Genomic DNA, 25,681 nt, shown 5'->3' on the forward strand with positions numbered 1-25,681 from the left:
ATCTGGTGGCCACGTTGACCTCGGAACAAGAGAGAAACAGACAAATATTAGCGTAGATGCCATTCTTCTAATGATGTAGCAAGTACATAGGTTGTTATGGGAAGTGTTTCCGGTTCCGGTTTACCTAATTAATGCAGCCTAAAAATCCTTTAACGGATTTGGATAATAAAAGCATATTAGTATGTTATGTGTAAACCAGGTTAAAGAGATGGGTCTTTAATCTAGATTTAAACTGCAAGAGTGTGTCTGCCTCCCGAACAATGTTAGGTTATTCCAGAGTTTGGGCGCCAAATAGGAAAAGGATCTGCCGCCTGCAGTTGATTTTGATATTCTAGGTATTATCAAATTGCCTGAGTTTTGAGAACGTAGCGGACGTAGAGGATTATAATGTAAAAGGAGCTCATTCAAATACTGAGGTGCTAAACCATTCAGGGCTTTATAAGTAATAAGCAATATTTTAAAATCTATGCGATGCTTGATAGGGAGCCAGTGCAGTGTTGACAGGACCGGGCTAATATGGTCATACTTCCTGGTTCTAGTAAGAACTCTTGCTGCTGCATTTTGGACTAGCTGTAGTTTGTTTACTAAGCGTGCAGAACAACCACCCAATAAAGCATTACAATAATCTAACCTTGAGGTCATAAATGCATGGATTAACATTTCTGCATTTGACATTGAGAGCATAGGCCGTAATTTAGATATATTTTTGAGATGGAAAAATGCAGTTTTACAAATGCTAGAAACGTGGCTTTCTAAGGAAAGATTGCGATCAAGTAGCACACCTAGCACACTTTGTATGGTAGAAACTATAAATATGGGGTGTGATATAAATATTGGAATTGCTCCTATAACAATGTTAGATGGAATAAAATGTGTAAACTAATAAATATACACAAAAAGCATAAAAGAAGGATAAAATCACAAGTGAGTGGAAATCTGTCTAAGAAACATTTCATCATGTCTTTATTATTTATTTCATCATCTACTTGTTAAATGCCTTATGGGTGATTTAGCAACATGTATAACCATTCAAATTGTTTAGCTAAATATTAGTCTGAATTAGTAAGTTTGCTAGCTTTTTCAAAATGTCAGCTATCTGGGGCAAAGTGAGTCAAATGCTGTGGGGTAAATTGAGCCAGCAATTTGACTTACCCCACCATGAGGCACTTAAGTGAAATTAAATCTCTGAAGTATAAAAAGGCATTTCAACATGATATCGAGCAACTGGTTTAGTGGATCAATGATCATTTTTGTAGTTTATTTGATTGGGACAGTGTACAAGTGTACCAAATTCTTCTCAGAAGATGCTTTTCATCATATTATAATCATATATATATCTTTCCACCTGTGGTCCCAATGACCCGTTCAACATTGCAGAAACGCTACCATGCCAAGAATCTTTTGACTAAAATGTTTATTACTTAGTTTCAGTGACATTAATTCCTTCATTTTAATTGTCTAATACTGTTTTTGTGACTTCTCTAGTTCTTTCAATGTGGTTTCAATGTTGTAATAAAAAATCAAATAAAATAATAGATTGAGTCAGTTTTGTTATTGATTATTATTATTGTAAAAGCAATTGAGAAAATACTGAGAGCCCAATAAATAGTTTCATGTTGGTCTATGAACTTTTTCCTCTTTGTCAAAGATAGAGACCTGTTTGAATCATATTGTAATTTTTGAGAGGAGATATTAGGTGATAATCCATCTTCTTCTAGCATACTGAAAACTAATTAGAGAATGTGAGAGGAAAGATGCTGAGGGAATGGCGGATTTGTCTTAAGAGCGGAACATTGACCATTGAAGTACAGTTCCCAATCAACTCAGAGTCATTTGTAATCCTGGACTGAACCACTCTTTGGGTATTTCCTTCAGCCAAAATTATGAAAACAGCAAGATGGGTGGTGAAATAATGATTCACTCTTAATTTGATAATGATCCGATTGCTTTCGTGATGTGAGGTTGCATTGTCTGGGAAGAGATAGAACAGAGAAGTTACATATGAATGAGCAAACACTGAATCCAGCAGCAGCAAGACCACTGAAGTGAAGCGGGCCTCTTTCCCATCTCACAGCACTATCATTTCTGCTTCTTTCTTGTAGCACATGAGAAATCACTATTCCCATTCTTTAAGTCTTCAACAGAAAAAAATTCCCACCATTCCTTGAGCTGATTCTTTTGTCTGTCTCCCAAGTCTCTCTTGTTTTGTTTGTTTCTCTCTCATTCTGTGCGTGTGGGGAAAGTGGCTATAAACAGTACGCTCTCTGTGTTTTAGCGTCTCTTTTGTCACCATTTTCCCTGACCATTTCTCTGCCTCCAGGCAGACAGATCATAATACTCTACAGTCCCTCAGACAACAGTGGCAATATGAAATATTGTCTTGATTTCTATCCCAAATAGGAATTATTGTACTCCCACAAAGGTGTAAGAATATAACCACACACAGTGTGTGTGTGTGTGTGTGTGTGTGAGAGAGAGAGAGGGAGAGAGAGAGAGAGAATCTGTGAGAACCATTACACTACCAAAATCACCGAGCAACACACTTTAGTTTTTCTTGTATGAAGGGAAATTCCAATTGACTTTTTGACAACCCTGATACATCACATACATCTCAGAGAGGTCTATATTATTTGAAGTGCATGTTTACGTCTGGAAGACAAACTCTAGGATGTTTCCTGTTAGACATCAAATAGACATTTAGAAAATGTCTTTAAGATATTTATGATTTAGAATGTATGTAAAACTAACATCTTAAAGATGTGTTTGTAGCAGATGCTTTCCAGATGAAGCGATCTTTAACAGAAATCTTGCAGATGTACATTTGCTGTGTTAGGTGCAAAAATAGTTTATAAATGATCTATAATTCTTAATTAATGGCTGTTAATGCATCTGTTCAGAGTCAAACAAATGTGAACATTCAGAATTGGATGCCATCAATGCAAATATTTTTAATGCATTTTTGTGCATTGGTATATAGACAAATAGCATGCAAAAATTAGATGTCAATAAAAACATATTTGTATTAGTGTGAACTTACCTTAGTATAGTTTTTATGCATGTTTGACATGGATGTAGATTTTCTGTATTAAAACTCTTATTTTATAAGTACAAAATATGTGTGTACTTGGTCATGTGATTATTATACCAAAATCGAATAAGTGCTTTGCAACCATTAAAAAGTCTGTCCTATAGTATTAATGTGTGTAGTATAAATGAATGTAGTATGAAAGTGGTACAGTATGTGTTATGAATGGCTTGACATTGTCATGTGACCTACCAGTGTCAGTTGTGTTGTTTCCCTGCCATCCACAAATCCATGGCCTCATGGGATAGCAAAGACTCCACTCTCTCCAGAAGCAGGCCTAGCAGGTCATCCAGGTACTTTTTCCCTACTATTTTATGAATGATGTGAATTCAGACTCTTTTCACTTCATTCTTTGAAAGGGATTTTAAACAGAAACACACTTTACTATTTATATTACACATTAAAAAGATCTAAAGATTAGTTTCTGATGACCTGCAATTTCCTTTAGACATTGTTTACTTAGCCATTTCCCTCATGCGGCTGATTTTAGATATGACTACTTTTGTGGCCCGTTCTCTCTCTCTCAGATGAGAATGAGGTGCCTTAGTATATCTCTGATTTCATACCTTGTGACCTTGACATGAGCCAGTCAGGTGAATCTTATACTGGTCTTCGTTCTCCACAAAGCAGGATGGCTGCACAGGGGAGATTAATGAATTAGAAATTAAAATGCTGTCCTTTGGGAAACGCGACTTGCTCCCTGCATAAACTCTTCCCCACCCCCCACGTCAGGCCGTCCGCTGTCCGTGTCTTCTCAGAGCACTTATCAAGCACCTGTGCATTGTGTGGCCAGTACAATCGCACTTCCTCTCCGTTCAACCTCTCCCTCCTGGATGGACACAAACGACTCGGTGGTCATTTGTGGTGGAAAGCCATCCTTATTCTATGCATTGCGTATGGCCATCTCTTCAGAACGTTCCTGGTTTAGTGATAAGAATGGATAGAAACCAGAGTGCAGCGGTTCACAGCCATCACAATGGATGCCTGTCACTCAAAGCTTAAAGAGACCCCAAAGGACCACTAACCAGGAAAACCTCTGGTGACCTCCACTCTTCTGGGGTCACCCTTTCTAATTCACTTCCCCCTTCTCTCTCTCTCTTTATATGTGTATATCTTTCTCTTTCTTTGTTTCTCTTTTTTCTCTCTCTCAATATTTTGGAAAATTATATAATAGACTAGCTAAATCCATTCTGTAAAAGCACTATATGATAAAGGCACTATGAATGTATGAATGTATATATTTGTTTGTTTGTTTATATGATTTTATTCTATTTATTTTTCTTCTTTAATATCATATTTTTTATTATATTAACATATAATATTATAAATAATTATTATTGGTACTAAAATAGAAAAAATAAATAATATAGAAAATGTTAACATTAAAAAAAACTTATTATTAATAATTTAATTTATTATTTTTGTATTTATTATTTTTTTATATCTTATTTTATTAGCTGATTGATTACAGGAATGTGAAGTTTAAGATGGCAGAGTCTTAAAGGGTTAGTTCATCTAAAATCAAAATTATGTAATTAATAACTCACCCTCATGTCTATCCAAACCAGTGAGACCTCCGTTTATCTTCGGAACACAGTTTAAGATATTTTAGATTTAGTCCGAGAGCTCTCAGTCCCTCCATTGAAACCTAGTATACGGTCTACTGTCCATGTCCAGAAAGGTAAAAAAACCATCATCAAAGTAGTCCATGTGAAATCAGAGGGTCAGTTAGAATTTTTTAAGCATAGAAAATACATTTTGGTCCAAAAATAGCAAAAACTATGACTTTATTCAGCATTGTATTCTCTTCCGTGTCTGTTGTGAGATTTCAAAACACTGCAGTTTAGTGATATCCAGTTCATGACCAAATCATTCGATGTAACCGGATCTTCTTGAACCAGTTCACCGAATCGAACTGAATTGTTTGAAATGGGTGGATCACCAGTAATTCTTTCGGACAGTTCGATTCAATAAACCGGTTGAAAAAAATGGTTCACCGGTTCTTTTTTCCCATCGACGTAATGGCGTCATTGCCGATGATTGCCCATTGGCTCGGTGTTCATCTTCAGTTCTCTCTTCACAGCAGTTCAGTCAGTGTACTGTTTGAATAAATGAATTACTTCAGGATATTAGTTTGTTAGAACTCAGAGGGAGTGTCAGCCACATTAAAAAAGTTTACAGTTTAAGTAATTTGTGGATTAATGAGTATTTAACTGTTTAAAATGATTCAGTTCGATTTGGTGAACTGTTTCAAGAAGATCTGGTTACATCGAGTGATTCGTTCATGAACCGGATATCACAAACTGCTTTGTTTTGAACTCTCTCACAACAGACAGGGAAGAGAAGACAATGCTGAATAAAGTCGTAGTTTTTGCTATTTTTGGACCAAAATGTATTTTCGATGCTTCAAAAAATTCTAACTGACCCTCTGATTTCACATGGACTACTTTGATGATGTTTTTCTTACCTTTCTGGACATGGACAGTAGACCGTATACACAGCTTCAATGGAGGGACTGAGAGCTCTCGGACTAAATCTAAAATATCTATCTATCTATCTCTATATATTTTTTTCTATTTCACCTTTATAATCATCATAATATTTTATTGTCACTTTTCTGTTTCTTCTTTTTAATCATCATAATTTTTCAATTTTACTGCCACCATTTTTATTAAATATTACAATTTTTAATTATACAAATTAAATGGCTTATATAATTGTGAGACTTTTATAAATGCATTTATCTATTGATTTAGCCATATTATTATATGATTTTCTTCTTTTTCTTGTTTAATAATAATAATAATAATAATTCTTATTATTGTTGTTATTATTATTATTGATTCTTAATATAATCTAATACTGAAATTATTAAATATTGAACTTTGAGTCTTTTAAAGGTCGGGTAAGTGATTTCTGGTAGCCAATGTTGATGTTTCAAATCACCGAAGCAAACACACCCCTAGTCTCGCCCCTATTTTGTTAGCTCCGCCCCACACATACATGCACAACCCAGGCAACAATTACGAAGGAATCTGCTGTGCCAGCCGGCCGAGGGCATGATGTCATCAATAAGTGAAAGCAATGTGTTACTACACAGGTCAAATATGTATTGGTAGTACTGTGTGTTTTAATGTGCATATATGTGTTTTAACAGCATATATTAGTTCTGTGAAACAAAGCAAAACCAATGTTACTCACCTATTGAGAAGAAACAAAGCAACCTCGGCGTCCGATTGCAGGCCTTCCCGCTTCTTGAGTTCTCTCCAGTGCTGGAAGTCTAATATTTACACAGGTCCTACTTCTTGCCTTATCGTAAACCTTTTTTTGCCTGACTCAGTTTTCTATAACATTTTTGAAAAAAAGACATACCCCACCTTTAATTTGATAATTCAAATTCCTTGTGTGTGTAAACATACTTGGTAATAAAGCTCTTTCTGACTTCTGACTTCTTTTGAAACAACACCACCGTGCACTGAAATGTAAGAAATGTGTATTTTCCGATGGCTGTTAAACTCATAATTCCCCCTAAACGATGTGAGACGTCATCAGTTCCTGTGCATTCTGTCAATGCATATCCGTTGTGAGCCACTGTGACGCCACTGGTCTTGGGAGCTGACCTGAAGAGAGAATGGACAGCGGAACAGGCCTCCAGAAACCCTTCGCACCCACCCACTGAATGCACAGAGAACAGTGACCCCTCCTGACCCCACCCCATGTTTACTACAAGACGCAAGCTTTCTGTTTGTCTCACTCCCCCTTTAAACTCAACTGAACGACTGAAAGTTTCCAGTGGAGCTGGAACACTCGCCGGCTTTGTGAACGAAACACTTTGATAGCTCCTCTTTTTCTCTCATTTTCTCTCTTATTCTCTCAGCATCTTGAATATTTTCCACAGCAGCTCTCTTCCATTCTTCACAAAGCTGTCATTGTGGAGCGATCATGGCATGAGGGGGGTTCATGAATGTCTGCCGTAGAATCAGGCCACAGTGGGCCGCTCTCACAGCACACAAACACTGACGGATGACTCACACTTCCGAGGCGACCTCCTGCTCTCAAATCATTATTTATTCTGTACACCGTATCTGTTAGAACGAAGATGTTGAACATGTCAACGTCTGTGGATTCATCCGCATATAAAATACGGAGCTGGCATTCACTGTATTGTAAAAAAAAAAAGTTTTTACACACTGATAGATTCATCATTTATTTGGACACTTTTAGACACTTCAAACACAGGCACCCGTGACATGCTCATTTATAACTGCCCATACATTTAAAAATAAAAATAATTAAATTTGGCATAGCATTTATATAATATAATATAATATAGTACAACTTTTTTCTACCCCCATTAGCGTCCTGTTAAATGTATAAACCTGAAAACATTAAAATAATTTGTGATTCATTTCACAAATAAGAATTCTGACAAGCGTGTAGAAAGCGGCATGAAACAGTAAAAATTCTGTTTGACAGTGTCAAATTCTATAAATGTTAACTATTTATTTATTTCATTTATTATTATTTTATTATTATGACTTTTTTGAAGCTACTTTGCATTTGGCTTTTCCATGGATTTATCTGTTATTTTAGCATCATTGAAGTGAAGTGACATGACATACAGCCATTGATACACCATTATAGATTTTGATAATATTTTGAATTAGATTTAATTTTTATATTTTCTGTATTCTTGTTTTAGTAATTTTGTTTGATTTTATCATTTGTAAAATTTTAGATTTTTTAAATATATTGTTATTCATCTTTATTTATTCATTTTAGTTTATTCAGTTTTAGTTATTTTAGTTTTTAGTATTTATTTTATTGCTTTTAATTTAACATGTATTTAGTTGTGAAGCAAATATTTTATATAGGTTTAGTTTTGCTTTTAGATCACAATAACAATGGACATTTTATTTCCATAGGACAGAATCTATTATTTTAGAATTTAAAGTTTACCATTTGTACAATTTTTTTTCTTTCTTTTTTTCTTTTTGCTTGATAAGAGTGCTTTTTTTAAAATTAATAAATAAATGCTGCCTAAACCTAGTTTGATGGTTTTTTTTTAATGATGTTTAATCCAATAAAATGTACCTACATGTTTCAAAATGGCTTCAGTATCCAAATATTTGAGTGTAATAATACGTCATACTTCTAAAGTTGCAACCCATGAGAAGCTTGTTTCTTTTTTATCTGGCATGAAACTGGCAGACAAGCACATGGTCCTTACTGCGTAAACATGCCTCAAACAGGCAAAGAGAGCCAGAGGAAGTCAGAAAGAGCTGCGTAAAAAAGCCCTGGGCCAGTTGTGGCATTTCAGCCCACCGTGAAGCAACCTGCTCTCTGGGCAGACACAAAGAGTGAGAGCGACAAAACCAGAAAGAAAGAGGAAACAGTAAAAGAGGGAGAGAGAAAGGGAGAATGAAAAGCCACACCGCTCTGTCAGGAAAGGTCAATTACGAGCCTAAACCACGGGGGACGTGTGCTGTCCAGGAAGTGCCTTCCGACCCCCAGCCCAGGGAGGCTGCACCACAAACCTCCCGTTGCCATGGCAGCATGACATTTGTCACCATTCAAATGAGGCCCGACCTGACTCAAACAAGCCAGGCCAAAAGCCCCGTCTCGTTTTGCCTAAATAAACCGCCAGCAGAATTATGAAAACATTAATGTAACCTGTAGTACTTTACGATCAGTCAGCAGCAGGTGATGTGGCTGGAGGAATGGAAGTGATATTCATAAACTGCCTTCAAATAAAAAGCAATTAGTGAGATTTGTAAAGTAAAGTTCAAGCATTTATAAAGCTAACAAGAGGAAACAACACCAAACCCACACAGACTCCCAATGAGCCATTAGAGAGAGGCCAGAAACACAAAAATAGAAATAAAAGTCAGTCGGCTCATAAACACCCAAATTAAACTAATTACCGCAGTAAATATCTCATTACATTGATTATACATACATTAGATGCCACGTTAAAATGATTAGTTAGGCAACGGGAAACAATTTGTTGGTCTTCCTTCGTCGTGTCAAAGTTTGATTTTATTATCCAAGTAGTCGTTTTATTCTGGTTTTATATTGGCCTGGTTTATAAACGGCTGTCAAGATAATATGTTTGAAATAATGTCTATTTATTCTCTTAAGTTGATGATGAATGTTTCAATTCTACAACTATGCATAACAGGACACATAACAGTCAGGATTTTGCGTAGAAAAATATGTGTGATCACGCATAATGATTAGAATTCAAATGAAGATGTTTTTTACCCATTAACAGAAATGTAGTTTGAGAATGTAATCATCATGCAAACTGCCTTCCTCACCTTTTACATCAAGACAAAACAATGTTGCCATCTAGTGGTGAACAATATTTTTATATTATATTATATTAATTATATTATATTATATTATATTATATTATATTATATTATATTATATTATATTATATTATATTATATTATATTATATTATATTATATTATATTATATTATATTATATTATATAAATTCATTTAAATTTGCTGTCTCCACTTGGTTAAAATGTATAATATTTACAGTCAATTTAAGCCAATTATTGCACAGATTTTATTTGATCTCATCAGATGAAAAATAATAATAATAATAATTTTGTGTACTCAGAGAAAAGATAGCCATAACAACTTTTACATGAATGCCACAACTATTACAGATTACATGAATGCAGTTTTTAGTACGACAGATATCAAGTAACATTATGTCATTATAGAAAGCAATGAAAACTGCTAATTGTCCAAAGATATAATCACATTATATATACAAATCTGAATATGGAAACGATAAACTGCTTTTATGTCTATTGCTGTGTTTTAAAATGTGTGAGCATGTTTTACAAAGCCATGAAACCATAAACACAATATTAGAAACTTGTAGATTTACAGGAATACAACAATGCCCTTCATACTGTATGCTAATGTAACTAAGCTCTTCCAGAAATTCATTAATGGTGATTTGTCAACTACTTACACAGGCCTGCATTAGTCAGACAGACTGCGTGTCATTTGAAGGAGCATTCATAAATTAAAAACTCATTTGTAGACAAATAAATGTTGTTTTTCCAGCTCACTGCCAAATGAGGGGTTACTTAAAATCAATCAGAGATGAGGCCGCTGTCTTGAAGCTTCTACAAAATGTGCTTTCTACAACTACTTATCTCTACAAACGTGTTATATAGGCTGAAATGAAGCTGTCAGACAATACTGTTCATGTGATTGATTGTGTGTGAGCATGTGTTAAGCCTTTGTTTAACAATCACATACTTTTGGAGAAACCACATGAAAACATTCACTGTTATACATCCAGTATGAACTCAAACTCATCTATTCTCTGCTTTGTGTTTCCTCTCTTAATCTTTCTGTAGCTGACAGTGTTGTACATGCTGTTAGGGCGGTTGATTTGCCCTTTGTCCTTTTCAAATAGCTGGATTGACATCTCAACCGAAGGCTGGAAACCATCGCATAATTCATCCTCCTCTTCATCTATTTCTTTGTTTGTATTTTCCTCTTCATCTCCATTACTCACAATTGTTTCTTCTTCATTCTTTTCTTGTTCACTTGTATTGGCTGGCTCTTCGGGTGTCGTCGTCTCTTGAGGTGCTTCTTCTGTTTGACTATTCATTTGCTGTTTCTCAGCTTTTAATGTGTCCTTGTCGTTCTGCTCCATTGATGTCACTTCCTGTCCTGAGGTTTCAGCAGGTGTAAATTTATAAAGAAAAAGAGACAAATTCTAAGTTTGAGTTCCAGTCCATTTACCCCAAAACCACCAAACTGAAGAGATGTAACATGCCTGTAACAATTGGTTTCTGTATTAATATGATGATTAACGAATGACTGTGCTGTCTTTTCACCAGTTTACCTGATATGGTATTCAGATGACAGTGCTTTCAGTCAACACCATGGTTTGTCCAAATTAGGAAAAGACTTTTAGTAAGTTCTCGAAAGGATAGGATGAGACTTGGCAAAAGATGCAAAGTTGTTTTGAGGAATTTTAATTTGATTTGACTAAACAAAGTGACCAACTGCTGGAATGAGAATTGCAAGTACACGATTCTTCCTGTGTGTTTCAACAATGAGAGGCCTTACGTAACGTGCACAAAATGCGAAATTGTGCCGGAAGGTTACATAAATACAGAAAAACAAGAATATCTGTTCAAGTAACCATGTCTAGACATCTTCCAGTTTACATTTTGAAAGTATCATTGCTGTTCTCTTCATGTCTGTATAACCAAAATGAGTTTTTCCTTAGTATAACACAACTTAAGCACTTTGAAGAAGTAAACCAAACCACCTAAATGTGAAAAGTTAACTTATACCGTCATCAAAACCATTGGCTAGTCTATGGAGGAGATTTGCATTGATAGAACAAACGTAGAAACTAACCACCACATTGACGCAAACTCTAAAACCTCACAGTACTTGTGCAATAATGCATCTTACCTTGTTCTTGTTCTTGTCTCTGGTTCCTGTCTCTGGTTCCTGTGGTTTGGGAAGGAGAGGAGATCTTGAAGAAGGAGATGGATGCTCAGAAGTAGTCTCTTGTGGTGAGCAGTCTGTGCATGGCTGTGTCTGTGTCCCTCCCTTCACGACTCAGTGGAATCTACTGACACTGGGTGACGCAGCCTCATTCTCATTCCCAGTGACGAAGCTGATGAGAATTTCATCACGAGAACAGTGTTGAATGGCTTCTATTTCTGGGTGTGAGCATGGGATTGTGGGATTAATTGGCTCATTTGTAAAGAGAGGACATTCAGTTTGAAAGTGGCACCAGCTTCTTTTGAAGATGTGAGGTGTCTTGGCATTCTTCTAAAGCAAAGTTTTGTTTTCCTAGACTTGCATAAGAGTAACAGGCTTTCTGTCAGGTGGATATTGTATTTTCACAGTCCAACATTTCTGGAGATGCTAAAAAGTCAGCCTCCTGTTTGTGGGAAGCAGGTTTCCTTCCTGTTTTTCCTTGTGAAAAAGAAGTATGCTTAATGGTACTGAATGTGCGCTTGTAGTGTACTTTATATAGGTTTATAATGAAAAATAATAATAATAATAAAAGGCCACATAAATGTACTTAATGAGAGAAAACCTTCATGTGTCTCCCCTTTGAAAAGGGCACATTGTAATAAAGCCACATTAAAAGTAAAATCATTATCTTTTGTTGTGCTTTAAAAGAAGACACTTAATTTGATGTCTTGACTACTCAGTTATAATTATAACTGTAGATTGTTACTTGATATTACAAATCAATTTACATATTTTCATTAATTACAAAAATATTTGAATACATGACATACATGTTTCAATAGAAATTCCATTAAATGTATGTATTTTATTTTACTATAAATTCTTGTTGGTACATTCAGCAGTACACTTTCACCATATTTCACTAAAGCACTAGAAGTAAATATGAAATGCCTTTTAACAATCAATCAATAAGGCCTTATGTGTCAAAAAAGAAGCACTGTAAAGTTGAACTACATTGAATTGAAACAATTAAACTGTGTTTGAGCAAACAAAATAACTATATACTAAAATCTTACACACAATAAGCAAGACCTCAATAACTCTGTGATTAGATGAATGTTCCCTGGGTTATCTAAGAAATTTACAAAATCTTACTTGTGTTTACATCAGTTTGAGCTTTGTGTGACTGCCATTTAATACTGTAAAGATATTCTAAAAAGTCTTTTAAGAAGCTAAAAATGAGGTCTCAGATGTTGAAAACACAATGAGGCATCAGTTATACTGTCAAGCATTATAAAAGTGATGAGAATGCTAAGGTTTGTCTGTGATACCGGATGTACTGCCAATGACGTGTCATTTCCTGCCAGGATTAAGATCTATGTGGTGAATGAGAACTGCATCTGGTGTTTTACCAATGACTGAGATGATATCTGGGAAACCTACGTGTTCAGCAGAAGCAAACAGCTGACAAATCAACTTAGGCAAAGCACATTCAGCAAGATTAAGTGTACAGTGAGAAACAGCCCAAAGCAGAACCAGCATGTGCTACAAAGCACCAAAACATCAGTTTGTTATAAAAGTTTATTAAAGAGGCATTATATAAATATGGAAATGAATAAATATTAGAGAACTTGGTACATAAATACACAAAACACATTTTGAAAATCAGATAAATTGAAATAAACTGACAATAAAAATGAATGCTTAATAGTGTAAAATACACAAATACCGCATAGATGCAGTATAATTCAAATAAATAGTTCAATGTTTAGCTTTTCACTCACTAATTCAAACCACTATGTAGCATTGAGTTTAAAAATACAGAAATATGCTGTCTGCTGTCTGACCATGGTCTCTTATGGGATCTCCTTGAGAATATGGTCAGGATTTGTTTTCCTGGACTAACTTTAAAAATGGTTTAAAGTTACTTTAAACTCTACTTTACTTTACCAGAGAGCTTAGTTTCAACCCTGCTCTAATGCACTAGCCTGTCATTTTCCAGTGAAGCCCACAACCTTGGTTAGGTGTGTTTGATTGTATTAGAACTGGGGGAAAAACTCTCTGTCTCTTAAACACACTGTTAGCAAAGGTTCGCAGAGGATCCTGCAGAAAAAACATTTAGCTTCTGGATGTTTTCCACAGCACCTAAAAAACAAGAACAGATTGTTTTAATTCACTGGCACTGAAGAGTTTGTGTTATTGTGTAACTGAAATGAAAACCAGTTTTAACTGAAAATATTTCATTTGGTGCTATTTTCAATTCTGTTAGTACAAATTGCTATTATTCATTATTAAGTATTATGCAGTTCTATGCAATATGTAATACTATGTTAATAACATATGTTATTCCCCCTAAAAATAAAGGTTCTTTATTTTCATCTATGTTTCATGAAGCACCTTTAATATCAATGGAATCTTTCCTTATCGTAGCAAAAAATCCTTTAAATTATTAAATGTTCTTCACACTACGCAACCCAAAATTGTTATTTTAGGCCATCACTGGGTATACGTATACTACATTTTACTTGAATAAACCAGTTAATTTAGTTGTTTTTATTGTATTTACTACATGAAACACATTTTATATGAACTGATATAAAAAAAAAATTATGGTGTAGACTTGCTGTAGTTTCATATCAAAACATTATCAAGAATTGTCAGCAAAGTTTCTTCCTGTAAAAGCAGAATTTCTACATATAAGCACACACACTCCCCACATGCCACCCACACACACACACAGATCTTCTAATGCTTTTGTTGGCATCCTGAGGGCAGAGTGTGGCATTATGGGGAAATTATGTGTTCCACTTGTGGGTAGTTTATACCCACATCGTCTCTGTCTTAACATCTTCTCTCACACACAAACACACATTAACACACACCTCCTGTTAGACGCACTTCCTCTGCAATGAGTGTCTGAAGCTCTTCGCTTTTCTCTGTAAACTGTTTCTGTAATGTGGCGTAAATGTGAGGGGGAAACACAGAGAAAGAAAAAAAACTGTTAAGCATGAAGAAATCCTGCTTTGTTCACGATTCACAGTTACCCAATATACAACAACATTACCGTAAATATCTACTCATACACAAGTTACGCAAAACAGGAGAATGATTACGTAGTGTTATAAAGATACATAATTAGGGTACTGATGCTGCTAAGAAATGTTCAATATTTCACCTGCAGGAGATAAAGCTTGCTGAGCAATTGTCTCTGCTTTTCTGTAGCACCTCTAATAATCTCCATCCTACAGTCAACAAAAAATATATATATTCAGATCAAGCAGCACTTACTATATAAAAACTAAGGTTAGACAGGGTTTTGACTGGTTCATTGAGCTTATTACATAATAACACTAACTAACTAATATTATAAAAAATATTGCAATATAATAAACACTGCATTCAACTTTTTAAATGAAATATAATCAATCAGGGACCATTAATAAAAATGTGACTTCTACTCTTCTTATTAAAAATGTCATTAAAATATTTAATAACAACAACAACAATAATAATATAAAACCTTAATTAATAGGTACGTCTGTTTGTATGTATGTATACATGTGGTGAACTGTTATATCTAATGAAATATTACATATTTAGACTTTAACCATAAATTATACTAATTCATATTTTTTTCCTCGCAAACAATTAAAATACAAATTATTCAGTGAACAAACTAACAGATTTTTAGTGTGGCCTTTTTAGATTCTTTTTCCGTTGACAATACATTGTTTTACTGTACATTAATCATCAAAAATGTAACATAAACAATAGAGTTGAGGCTTACATTAAGGTGGAGGATTTTTGAACCAGATTGCTGATCTGCTGCTGAGTGAATCCAGCAATATACACACTGTTGACCGTTAAAATAACATCACCTGAGATGAGAGACAAAGAGATTTTAGTAAGTATGAATGACACTGGTGCGCGACAGAAGTGAGCAGGTGTCTTGATAACTCACCTGTCATTAAGCCACTTCTCTCCGCCAGACTGTTCTCCTTCACCCAACACACACACGAGCCCAAATCCTGCTCAGTACCGATGCTTCTCTCAACACTGCTTGTCTACGGACAGGGAGTGAAGACCCAATCAATTCATCATCCAAAATCCAATTATCACCTGACAGATAATAAGCCCTCAGGCAGGCATGTAATGCTTGAATGAGTGGAGAAAAAAGTATAAGAAGAGTATGAGAGAGAGAGGGTGGGACAGTGGGTAATGAGGTTACCTGGATGTCAAACCCAAAAGTTTCATTATCTTTTCTTCTTAAAACGACACTTTTCCTGTTAACCAAAAGACATTAGCAAGAGAGAGTCAGACCAAATTTGAGTTGTGCATGTGGGCTGACAAGCTTTAGATGGAACTTAATATGTTTTTTTACCGTATGTACTCCTCTGTTGTGTTGTCTTGGAATTGCACTACCTACAAAATAACATTTCATATTGTTAATTATTAAAATAAGCAATTAAGTGGATTGATATGTTATTTACATAGCCTACTAAATATTAGTGGAAACATACATGTTCAGCAGAATATTACTACAGAAATATCAAATCATATTAAACATCAAACAATATAAAAGTCACTTACGTTTCTTTTATGACTTTTTCCATCTTTGTTCCTGATGGTTTTATAATCAGTAGTGTTCTTCTGTGTTTTGTGTCCAGTGTTCAACAGGTTGCTTGTCGCACAGCTGCTTTTTCCCAGCAGTTTTCTTATGTATTGAACAGATGCTGTCATCGTCAGAGTGTGTGCTGTCATCTCTGCTGCTGAGAACCTCGGTCTCTGGTTTTTATGTGCGCCTCTGCTCTGAACGGATGTCACGTCACATGACCACAGTGAAGTCCCCAGGGCTTCACTACAAACCACACAATGATTTTACTGTAAGGCTGTGTCAGCACACATTTATGCAGAATCATGTTTAAAATCACCTCTAAAACAAACAAAAGGTAGACCTACATAAATATGCATTACATTTTCTGCCAATTAAAAAAAAAGATATATAATTGTACAGATATGATAAAAATTAAAATTGGATTGTTTAAATTCATTTTGAATTTTTGGCATAATATTTTGCTTTCACATCTCTCATAATGAAATTATGAGGAATAATTTTTGGCATAATATTTTGCATTCACATTTCTTATAATGAAATTGTATATGTGCTATTCACTTTTTTATTATTAAATTAATTTATTTAAAATTGTCAAAAAATGCCTTCCGTACATTAAAATAGAAACAGAGATTTAATAAAGATGAATAGCAGATTTTAATTCACTTTCATTTTAAAATAAAATACAGTAAAGTAAAATGATTAAAGAATAAAATAAAAAGGCAGAATGTCTTCAGAAAATGACTTCCATATACATTAAAACAGAAATAAAGAATTGATGAAGATGAACAGTATACAGAGGTCCAAATTAATCAAACTTAAATCATTAAATAAATATTGAAATATATAAATAAATGGTTAAATACATATTTAAATAATTAAATGCATAAATAAATGCATAAATGTTCATTCAGTTGTTTATTTATTTCAGAGTTATTGTTGTATAAAACATGAATAAAATGAATGAATGAAGCATGAATAAATGAGTGATTATGTATTTATTTATATATTTATAGCCTATATGTATTTAGTGATGTATTTAATGATTTATATATTTCAACATTTATGCAATTATTTAATTTAGAGTAATTTGGCCCTCCATATTTAAACTGTCTTCGAACAAACAAACAAATAAATATAACAATAATAAAAAATGTGTTAATAACAAAAGCTAATTAAGAAAATATATCAGCTGAACCCTGCTTCTGAATGATATACTATACATGACTTGCACATTCTTGCGTTTGTCAAAACTGTACGGTGTCCCGTGTGGAGGTGTTTCCACGCTTCCTGAAGATCATTCCCAATCCAGTAGGTGGCAGGAAAGGCGTCTCCAGGTTCAGTGCGCAGTTCAGCTGATGAAGAAGAGGAATCTAGGCGTCCCCCTTCTGTGCGCTGGCTAACACGACGCAAGCTTTGTCTTTTCCACATCTTTTCCTGGCCTCAGGTATATCAGTAGCGATGTAATATGATATCTGAATTCTGCTTCCAATGTTGTTTTTATCTGCAATATATATGAGTTCTATTTTTAAAATCTGCACATATAATTGGCCTGTCTTGTACAGATGATAAATGTGGTCCTGATGCTGCTTTTGTTACTAGGCGACAAGGTTGACTCGAGAGCTAAATTATAAAAAAGAAAATCCTAAGAAATGGCTAAAATAGCCACAGTGTTTTAAAACATGATCGGTTAAAGATGCATTTATTCGCTTTGAGAAATTAGCTGTAGATACACAGCAGTCTACACAAAGAAGAAATGATCAGTGATCAATATGTCGAGCTGACAATGACATTTAATTCGCGGTTTTATTGGATAATTTAAGCACGCGTTAAAGGACAAACGTTCGGCTGATTTTAGTTCGAATAAATGCTAAGGACTTAGCTTTGCCTTTCTGCCATTTCAGAGCTATCAAACCACCGCTGACCACTAAAGACACCAGTCATGGCTGCCGAGCCCAACTACCGCCGGACAAAGCCAGGTCCTTCTGAGAAACAAATCACACTGCTATCTTCTTTACAGACCACCTTAGGCCTACATTGCTGTCACATAATACACATGAATATTGTTTTCACAAATATTTTTTGATTAAGGCAAATGCTTGTACTTATATTATAATTTCATTGTAGGTGTTAGAACAACTAACCTTGCTAGTTCAAATGGAGCTGGTGGACCCTCATCACAGATTCCGGGTTTATCTGCGACTGCCGACATCACTCCTGAAGAAAAGACTAAAGGAGGAAGACGCGTAGGCGTTCAGGCCTCTGACTCGGATTATGTTAAACTGGCAAAACAAGGAGGACAGAGGGGTAATTGTGTCACACTAGAATGTGTCGTTTTCAAATTTACCTTCAACTTTGAAATGATTTATGATATGTTCAGAATAGCATCTTATGCACTTGTCTCACTATTAAAGAAACTAAGTGAAGTGCATATGTTTAGAATGACCTACTGCTTTTGCACAAATGTTTAGTATAGAATACAAAGTGATCCTGACAAATGATCTTGAAGTATTTTGTGACTCATTGTTTGATGCAACTACCAAATGTTAAGACATGTTTACACAAAACTGGATTACTAAAAGTGAAATCAGCTTGATATACACAAAATAAATCCTTAAAGGAATAGCTCAAATGGTGACAGTAGGTTTTGATTCATTTGAATTATGGCCTGCTTATCTTTCATTTATCCCGTAGGTTTGCTGAGCCATGATGACCCTGTGGAAACGAAACCTAACAGTTCCTACAAACCCTCTAACTGGTTCTCTGGCGCACCTGATGATCAAGAGAGGTGAGAATTCGTCAGCCCATAAGGTGTTGTTTTGTACAGAAATGATAAATGAAGCCAAAGGCTTCGGAAATGCATCATTCTGATTAAAAGAACGATCCTAGACAAGATTATAAGAGATCATCTCAGTTTATTACAAACTATTTGGCTGGAGAAAGATGCTATGAATGTGTCAATTACTTCTGGTATTTAAAGGAATTCAGTCCATCCAAGTTAATAGACGAGTTTGTTTATTCATCAAAACCGATTTAGCATTACATCACTTGTTCAACCAATGGATCCACTACAATAATGGGTGCCGTCAGAAGGAGTGTTCAAGCATCTGATAAAAACATCACAATAATCCATTAATAATCCACTTGCCTCCAGTCCATCAATTTATGTCTTGTGAAAAAAAAAGCTGAATGTTTGTCTTTAAAGTGTAACTAAACCCCTGCTCAGAGCCTGACTCCACCCACTGACAATATTTGAAAAATGCTGAAAAGTGGGCAGATCACGGGGACGAACCTAGGGCGGGGCTGAGCGAGTGCGGCGTGATCCTGAGACCCGCAGTGACGGATTGATTGACAGCTGCTGTCAGAGACGCTAAAATGGAGAGTGACTGTAATGACGCAAGTAGCTTTGCAACAGAGCGATCATTTGAAGTAGAGGACTTTTCTCCCCCACTTTCACCTGAAGTGGAGGATGTCGAGGTGTCTGTTCATATCAATTCGAGCCGCTGGCTCAAACTGCGGTCTTAACTCCCTCACCCCATCGCTTTTCAGCGCGAGCTGTGTGGAGAAGCCCATTTCCACCTCCATTGCGTTGGAGAAGCAATCCCTTGTAAAATGCAGTTTGCACACTCCAGCTCTAGGCGGGAACTCGCGGTCTTCCAGGCCAAGTGCATGCAACCACTGGTGCTTAATTTTAAAGTCTGCTGGTATACTATGCAGTCCAGCAGTGCTGTCGCAACCAGCAACACACCTCCGTACCATCCTGACCACTGTACTAAATACAGATAAATCTACGCTAACTTGAAGATCTAAATAACTATATAATTGCTATGCTGAAAGATGCTATAATAGTCTATTCTGGTCGTTACCAATACTCGCAATTCCAGCTCCTGACTTACTACAGTGATTTTGACGGAACAAGATGGTTTTATACTGCCAAGGGCATGGTAGCTCGTACCAAGGGGCGTGGTGAGCTGGAAACTGCTGACGTCACCTGCCACCGCTTACGTCACTTGCCACCGCAACATCCAATAGGAAAAATCAACTGCAGTAGCCACCGTTCAACCTGAAGAGGGCAGCACTCACACGTTTTTACACAATATATTGTAGAATTAAAACACTTTATACTCAAATGTCAAAAAAGTTACTCGAATCAATGAACAGCACTAATAAAGCCCCATTCTTATAGATCAGTAACTAAAAAAAGTTGGTTTAGGGTTTAGTTACTCTTTAAAGAAATTTATCATTCAGATGTTTTTAACTTCAAATTGAGTCCTCTATCGATTAATATAGCTATCTCCAGTAGAAAAAGTTGTTTAGTCTAACCCAGGAGAGAAATATGCACAGATCATGCAGAGCAGTTTACAAGTGAAAACAACCCAAAACAGTTCTAACCAAATATCTTGATGGATTTAAATTAAATTTAAATTAAATTTATGCATTTAGCAGACGCTTTTATCCAAAGCGACTTACAGTGCAATCAGGCTATCAATTTTAACCTATCTGAATAGGTAGGATTTGAATGTGATAGGACACCAGGCAACAGACTTTCTCATTAGAGAAAGCATAATTAAGGATTATAGACTTTTTTTTGTACTAGAGGCGATGGTTTAATGGGTTAAAAGTTAAAACTTCTTTATGATAGATTTTTCGTTATAAACATGCATCTTTTCTCTTAACAAGATGTTAATCGATGATCTCAGGGCATGTCGATTATTGATTCTTGTTATGCTTTTATCAGCTGTTTGGACTCTCATTCTGATGGCACCCATTCACTGCAGAGAATCCATCGGTGTGCAAATGATGTAATGCTAAATTTCTTGAATGGCCCGAGTATAGTAATATGTTTTTTTTTTTATAAATGTTTCATTTTTGGGTGAACTATACCTTTAAGGCTTTAGAAATCAGCATGGCATGTTCAAGCAGTTCAATAAGGTGACATGAAGGACCTACATTCTTCTTTCAGAAGAATCATAGGGTTGTGTACAGAAAAAGGGTTCCACCCCAATCCATCCAGTATGGTGTTGTGAAACTGGGGTTCAATCACATCATCTTATGCTTACAGCAGCAGTGAAGCAACTACCCCTGATGGAAACGGCAAGTCTAAAGTTGTCTTACAGCACCTGGATCCCCCTTTTGGAACTGATAACTGTTCAGCCTGGGATTCTGGTAAAAAGGTGAATGGATCAGCAAAGAACGTGATAGCCATCACTTATTTAAAGCTCCCATAACTGTCTCCATATTATAAACAATCTTTCAGTTGCCATCTTTCTTTTTTGCCATGCGCCTGCAAAACCATATCAGTGAAGAAATCTTCTTCATTTGAATCATTTGAGAAAAAACTCCAAGGTGCATGCTGTTGTTTTTGCTTTCCATTGTTTTGATTCTGTTTTACATTTTCTTAATGGTTGACATGAACACGAATGTTCAGACCATGTTCTCCAATAGGACTTTTGCAAGATCCATAATAGATGACCCTGGACCACAAAACCAGTTATAAGGGTCCTTTTTTTATATACATCATGAAAGCTGACTAAATAAGGCTATTAGGATAGGAAAGAATTTGTCTGAGATACAGCTATTTGAAAATCTGGAATCTGAGGGTGCAAAAAAATTCAAAATATTGAGAAAATCGCCTTTGAAGTTGTCCAAATGAAGTTCTTAGCAATGCATATTACTAATCAAAAATTAAGTTTTTATATATTTAAAGTAGGAAATGTACTTAATGTCTTCATGAACATGATCTTTACTTAATATTCTAATGTATTTTGTCATAAAATAAAAATAGCTAATTTTGACCCATACAATGTATTGTTGGCTTTTGCTACATACCCGAGCTATTTATGGCAGGTTTTGTGCTCCAGGGTCACATATGGACAAGAGTATTGGGACACCCCTTCTTTAGAACCGAAAAAGGCACTACCAAAACTATGGCACCATAGATAGAAACTTAATTAATGTATTTAAAAATTGTATTTCCATCTCTTATGCAACAGCTTTGGAAGTGTCTAAAGTGACTGTACCCATATGTTCAAGTCATTGGTATTTGGTTTTTGGCTCAATGTCTGCATTTAAAGTCACACCAGAGGTGTTCAGCTGGGATTAGGACTTCACTTTCTGCAGAACAGTCAAGTTCTTCCACACTGACTTGAGTCAATCATTTCTTTTTCAACCTTGCCTTATACAAAGATGCACTCTCATGGTTGAATAGAAAAGGTTCCTGTTCGAACTGTAAAATTAGAAGAACACAATTCCCTAGAATATTGTTATATGCTTTAACATCAAGATTTGTACTCATGGAAATTATTAAAGTAGTCAAACCTGTTTATTTGAAGGGGTGTCTTAACAGTGTAGTCCATATAGTGTGTTTTCATGGTGACACTTTAGGCATACAAATTTTTGTTAAAATTGTTTGCTATGTGGCTATTTAGTTGTAAATACAAAACACTAATTTGCTGTAGTCAAGTTAGGGTTGCATACTTTGAAAGCAGATACTTTAAAGTACTAAGGTTACTTAGCAAAGATTTTCAAATGTGACATATTTAACTATAAAGAAGTGGTTCTTTTAGAACATTGACTCAAAATGACTGTTGCTACGGCTCTGTACTCTGTAGCATTAGATCTGTGGTTCTCACTTCATGCCCTATCATTTTCATCTTTTACACAGGAAGCTGAATCATCTTACTGCATTTTTAGTCTTTTTTTTTAATTCTGCCTTCATGCTTCCCATCTTTCTTTGTATTCATGATGCATTTCTGAATTTAATTTTTTATTGCTGGTTGGAATGATTCATTGTGAATTTTGAATTAATCACATGTAAAGAATGTTTAATTAGTAGCATTTTATATCATTATATTAAAATGTGAATAATTTAGTTTAATCCTAAAATTATAAACCTCTTATTTCCTTACACAGAATGTAAACCATGCTGCATCAGAGATGCAGAAGCTCTCCCTTAGCCAAAAAGAGATTGGGGAAGCCAACAAGTTCAAAAAGATGTATGTCTTTATTTTTTCGAAATATTTAGCCTCTACATTATTTTCCAGATTCACAGTTAAAACAATGATTCAATTCCTGAAATGTATTTAGTGTATAAGTATTTGATAATTTTCACTACAGATCCCATGATAAGAAGGGGGCAGCTCCAGTGAACATGTCCAAACTTTTAGGTTTTGGTTATAACGAGGAAGAGAATAAATCTCTCATTGAAGATGATGCTTCAAGTAAGACTTCCTGTTTTTTATTATAACATCATGAGTGGTTTAAATTTTGTGTTGCATTAAAGGGATACTCCACCCCAAAATAATTTTTTTTTCCATTAATCACTTACCCCATTTTGTTCCAAACCCGTAAAATCTTTGTTCATCTTCGGAACACAATTTAAGATATTTTGGATGAGAACCGGGAGACTTGAGACTCTCCCATAGACTGCCGAGTAAAATACACTGTCAAGGTCCAGAAAAGTATGAAAAGCATCGTCAGAAGACGAATTAAGCTTTAACGGGTTTGGAACGACATGGGGGTAAGTGATTAATGACAAAATTTTAATTTTGAGGTGGAGTATCCTTTTAACCACATACACAGTAGGAGGCAGCTGCAGTGTTGCTTGGAATGAAATTCATAAAGCATGTCAAATATGTGATTGTAAAACTAACTTGTGTGCCTTTGATATTTTAGGCATTACCTCTGAGCAGACCAGCACCATGGCACCAGAGGATGAACTGAAATAAAACTGATGTCCCCTAAAACCCTTCTTCATGAATTGTTGCTCTCTCTCGTATCCACTAGCTTTGCATCAGCCACCCACTCTCTGCTTTATGCAAAAACACTTTTTAGTCATCTAATTGTTTTCATTTTGCATTTTTATCTAAATGACTAATGTGTGTGATGCTCACATATCTATGGTGCTCGTGATCAAGATAACTATACTGCTAGAAGGAAGGAATATTTGTAAGTCCTAAATGAAAACTACAGGGTATATGCACCACAAAATACATCTTAGGTGCATGGAGCATTGATACCAAGGAGCTGATTTTCATACTATTCATTCTTCACTTGCACATTAGTGATCATGGCGCAATGATGTGCCAAAACTTTAAGAACACTAAAGATCGCATACACATAGACAGATAGGATATAACTATGCCACGTTAAACAGCTGTTTCTCACCTCAAACTGTCAATGGAAATGACAAAATGTGTAAGCTGCAAACTTTTACTACACTTTGCATGGCTGTTGTATACATTACAGTAAGTCTCTGAACACTTTTGAGTGTTCTTACGGCCCAGTAGTTAGCTAGTTGAGTGCATGATGAGCACACAAGAAGGTAACCTTATAATAAATGATTATATGAAGTGAGGAGGTGCCATTGGTAAGGATTTGAGAAAAGGAAGAGGGTTCAGGAAGTTTGCGATTGTGAATGTTGTTGTTAGTATTGATGTGATAGTAAATAATAATCAGCGATTCAGTTGTTCTGGTGTTCTACGCTGTATAATTTAATGTTTCTTCCTTCTGAAAACAATGTTTACACTTGCTGTCAGTTAATATCTATAAATGATGACTAAATAAATTTGCATGTGCATAAAAGGCTTTCTGTTTGTAGTCATTGCTTCAAAGGCATGTTTTACAGGTTAAAGCCACTGTTAAATCTACAGATTTTCAATTGCTTCAAAAATGCCTTCTACATTTCAGACTTTTAGGTGTACAAACTTTTCAAAAAGAGGTAAACATTTTGATGCTAAATAATAATGAATCGATAATGAGAGGATATAATAAAAAACAACAGTAATAATTTTTCAATGTAATATGATCAATATGAAAAGACATACTTAACACAATAAGCCTCAACAAGGCTGTATTTATATGATTAAAAACAAAAACTCCAGAGGAGATGAGAAACAGGAGTTTCTGACCACAAGATGTTCAATTTTAAAATTAAAAAAGGAGCAGAAATGGTGATAATCCATTAGTAAAATTAAAGAATGTTACTGTAAAAGCTTCAGATTCAGTCCCAGGTGGAGTCGACCTGACCCAGCACTGGAGAGTTACTGATGACAGCACTACTCAATCATATAAAACCACCCCATGACTTGGTCATTTATCTTTCAGTCTGCAAGTCACATGATGTTAAACATCTGCTAAATGCCAGATTCAGAGACATTCTCAGAAGCTGAAAAGTTTGTACTGCAATACAGCCGAAAATATAATTTCACTATTTTGACTCTATTATAATTTCACTCTTTAGGTGGCATACTGTGGCACAGTGTGCTTATTTTGTATGCTAAACACTGGGATCCACTGGCCTTTTGGATAGATTAAGATGGACTTGAAATACAAGGTATAGGCAGTCTGACCAACCAGACGCCTGAAAAACACTAATAGTCCCACAGGTTTTCATAACAGCCCTGAATGCTGGACTTTGACTGGAATCTAACAGTTCCACGAATCAGTGTGTGTGACTAGTTGGCAGAACATGAGAAGAGGCTCTCCTTTAAGCTAATAGATG

At 35.3% G+C, this 25,681-nt stretch overlaps 2 protein-coding genes across 3 annotated transcripts; one reads left to right on the forward strand and one right to left on the reverse strand.

The window, feature by feature from the left end:
• Positions 1-13,137: 13,137 nt before the first annotated feature.
• On the reverse strand, positions 13,138-16,529 carry si:dkey-276j7.2 (cytohesin-interacting protein). Its single transcript, XM_059570236.1, has 8 exons — positions 16,158-16,529; positions 15,949-15,989; positions 15,796-15,850; positions 15,529-15,631; positions 15,355-15,445; positions 14,743-14,809; positions 14,450-14,516; positions 13,138-13,712 (listed from the first exon to the last, which is right to left on the reverse strand). The coding sequence occupies exons 1-8, from the start codon at positions 16,326-16,328 to the stop codon at positions 13,648-13,650; spliced, it is 660 nt and encodes a 219-aa protein (XP_059426219.1). The 5' UTR covers positions 16,329-16,529; the 3' UTR covers positions 13,138-13,647.
• A 963-nt stretch (positions 16,530-17,492) lies between these two features.
• On the forward strand, positions 17,493-24,762 carry LOC132161429 (uncharacterized protein C7orf57 homolog). 2 transcript variants are annotated; one of them, XM_059571460.1, is made up of 8 exons: positions 17,493-17,626; positions 18,084-18,158; positions 18,307-18,486; positions 18,874-18,967; positions 21,245-21,353; positions 23,092-23,174; positions 23,296-23,399; positions 23,854-24,762. In XM_059571460.1, exons 2-8 carry the CDS (start codon positions 18,122-18,124, stop codon positions 23,904-23,906), a joined length of 660 nt encoding a protein of 219 aa, XP_059427443.1. In that variant the 5' UTR covers positions 17,493-17,626; positions 18,084-18,121; the 3' UTR covers positions 23,907-24,762. The 2 variants fall into 2 exon arrangements, with proteins under 2 accessions (XP_059427443.1, XP_059427442.1); XM_059571459.1 differs by having other exon boundaries at positions 17,494-17,626; positions 21,242-21,353.
• The last annotated feature ends 919 nt before the right edge of the window (positions 24,763-25,681 follow it).

Source organism: Carassius carassius, chromosome 17 (genome assembly GCF_963082965.1).
Source record: "Carassius carassius chromosome 17, fCarCar2.1, whole genome shotgun sequence".
In the NCBI taxonomy this organism is placed as follows: domain Eukaryota; kingdom Metazoa; phylum Chordata; class Actinopteri; order Cypriniformes; family Cyprinidae; genus Carassius; species Carassius carassius.

Coding starts and splice junctions, on each gene's coding strand:
- si:dkey-276j7.2 (XM_059570236.1), bottom strand. CDS start 16,328: ATGACAGCACACACTCTGACGATGACAGCATCTGTTCAATACATAAGA. Junction 15,851..15,948: donor ACAACAGAGGAGTACATACG/GTAAAAAAACAT, acceptor TTTGGTTAACAG/GAAAAGTGTCGTTTTAAGAA. Junction 14,810..15,354: donor CAAAAATCCTCCACCTTAAT/GTAAGCCTCAAC, acceptor TGTTGACTGTAG/GATGGAGATTATTAGAGGTG.
- LOC132161429 (XM_059571459.1), top strand. CDS start 18,122: ATGGCTGCCGAGCCCAACTACCGCCGGACAAAGCCAG. Junction 18,159..18,306: donor CTACCGCCGGACAAAGCCAG/GTCCTTCTGAGA, acceptor ATTTCATTGTAG/GTGTTAGAACAACTAACCTT. Junction 18,968..21,241: donor GCACCTGATGATCAAGAGAG/GTGAGAATTCGT, acceptor TTATGCTTACAG/CAGCAGTGAAGCAACTACCC.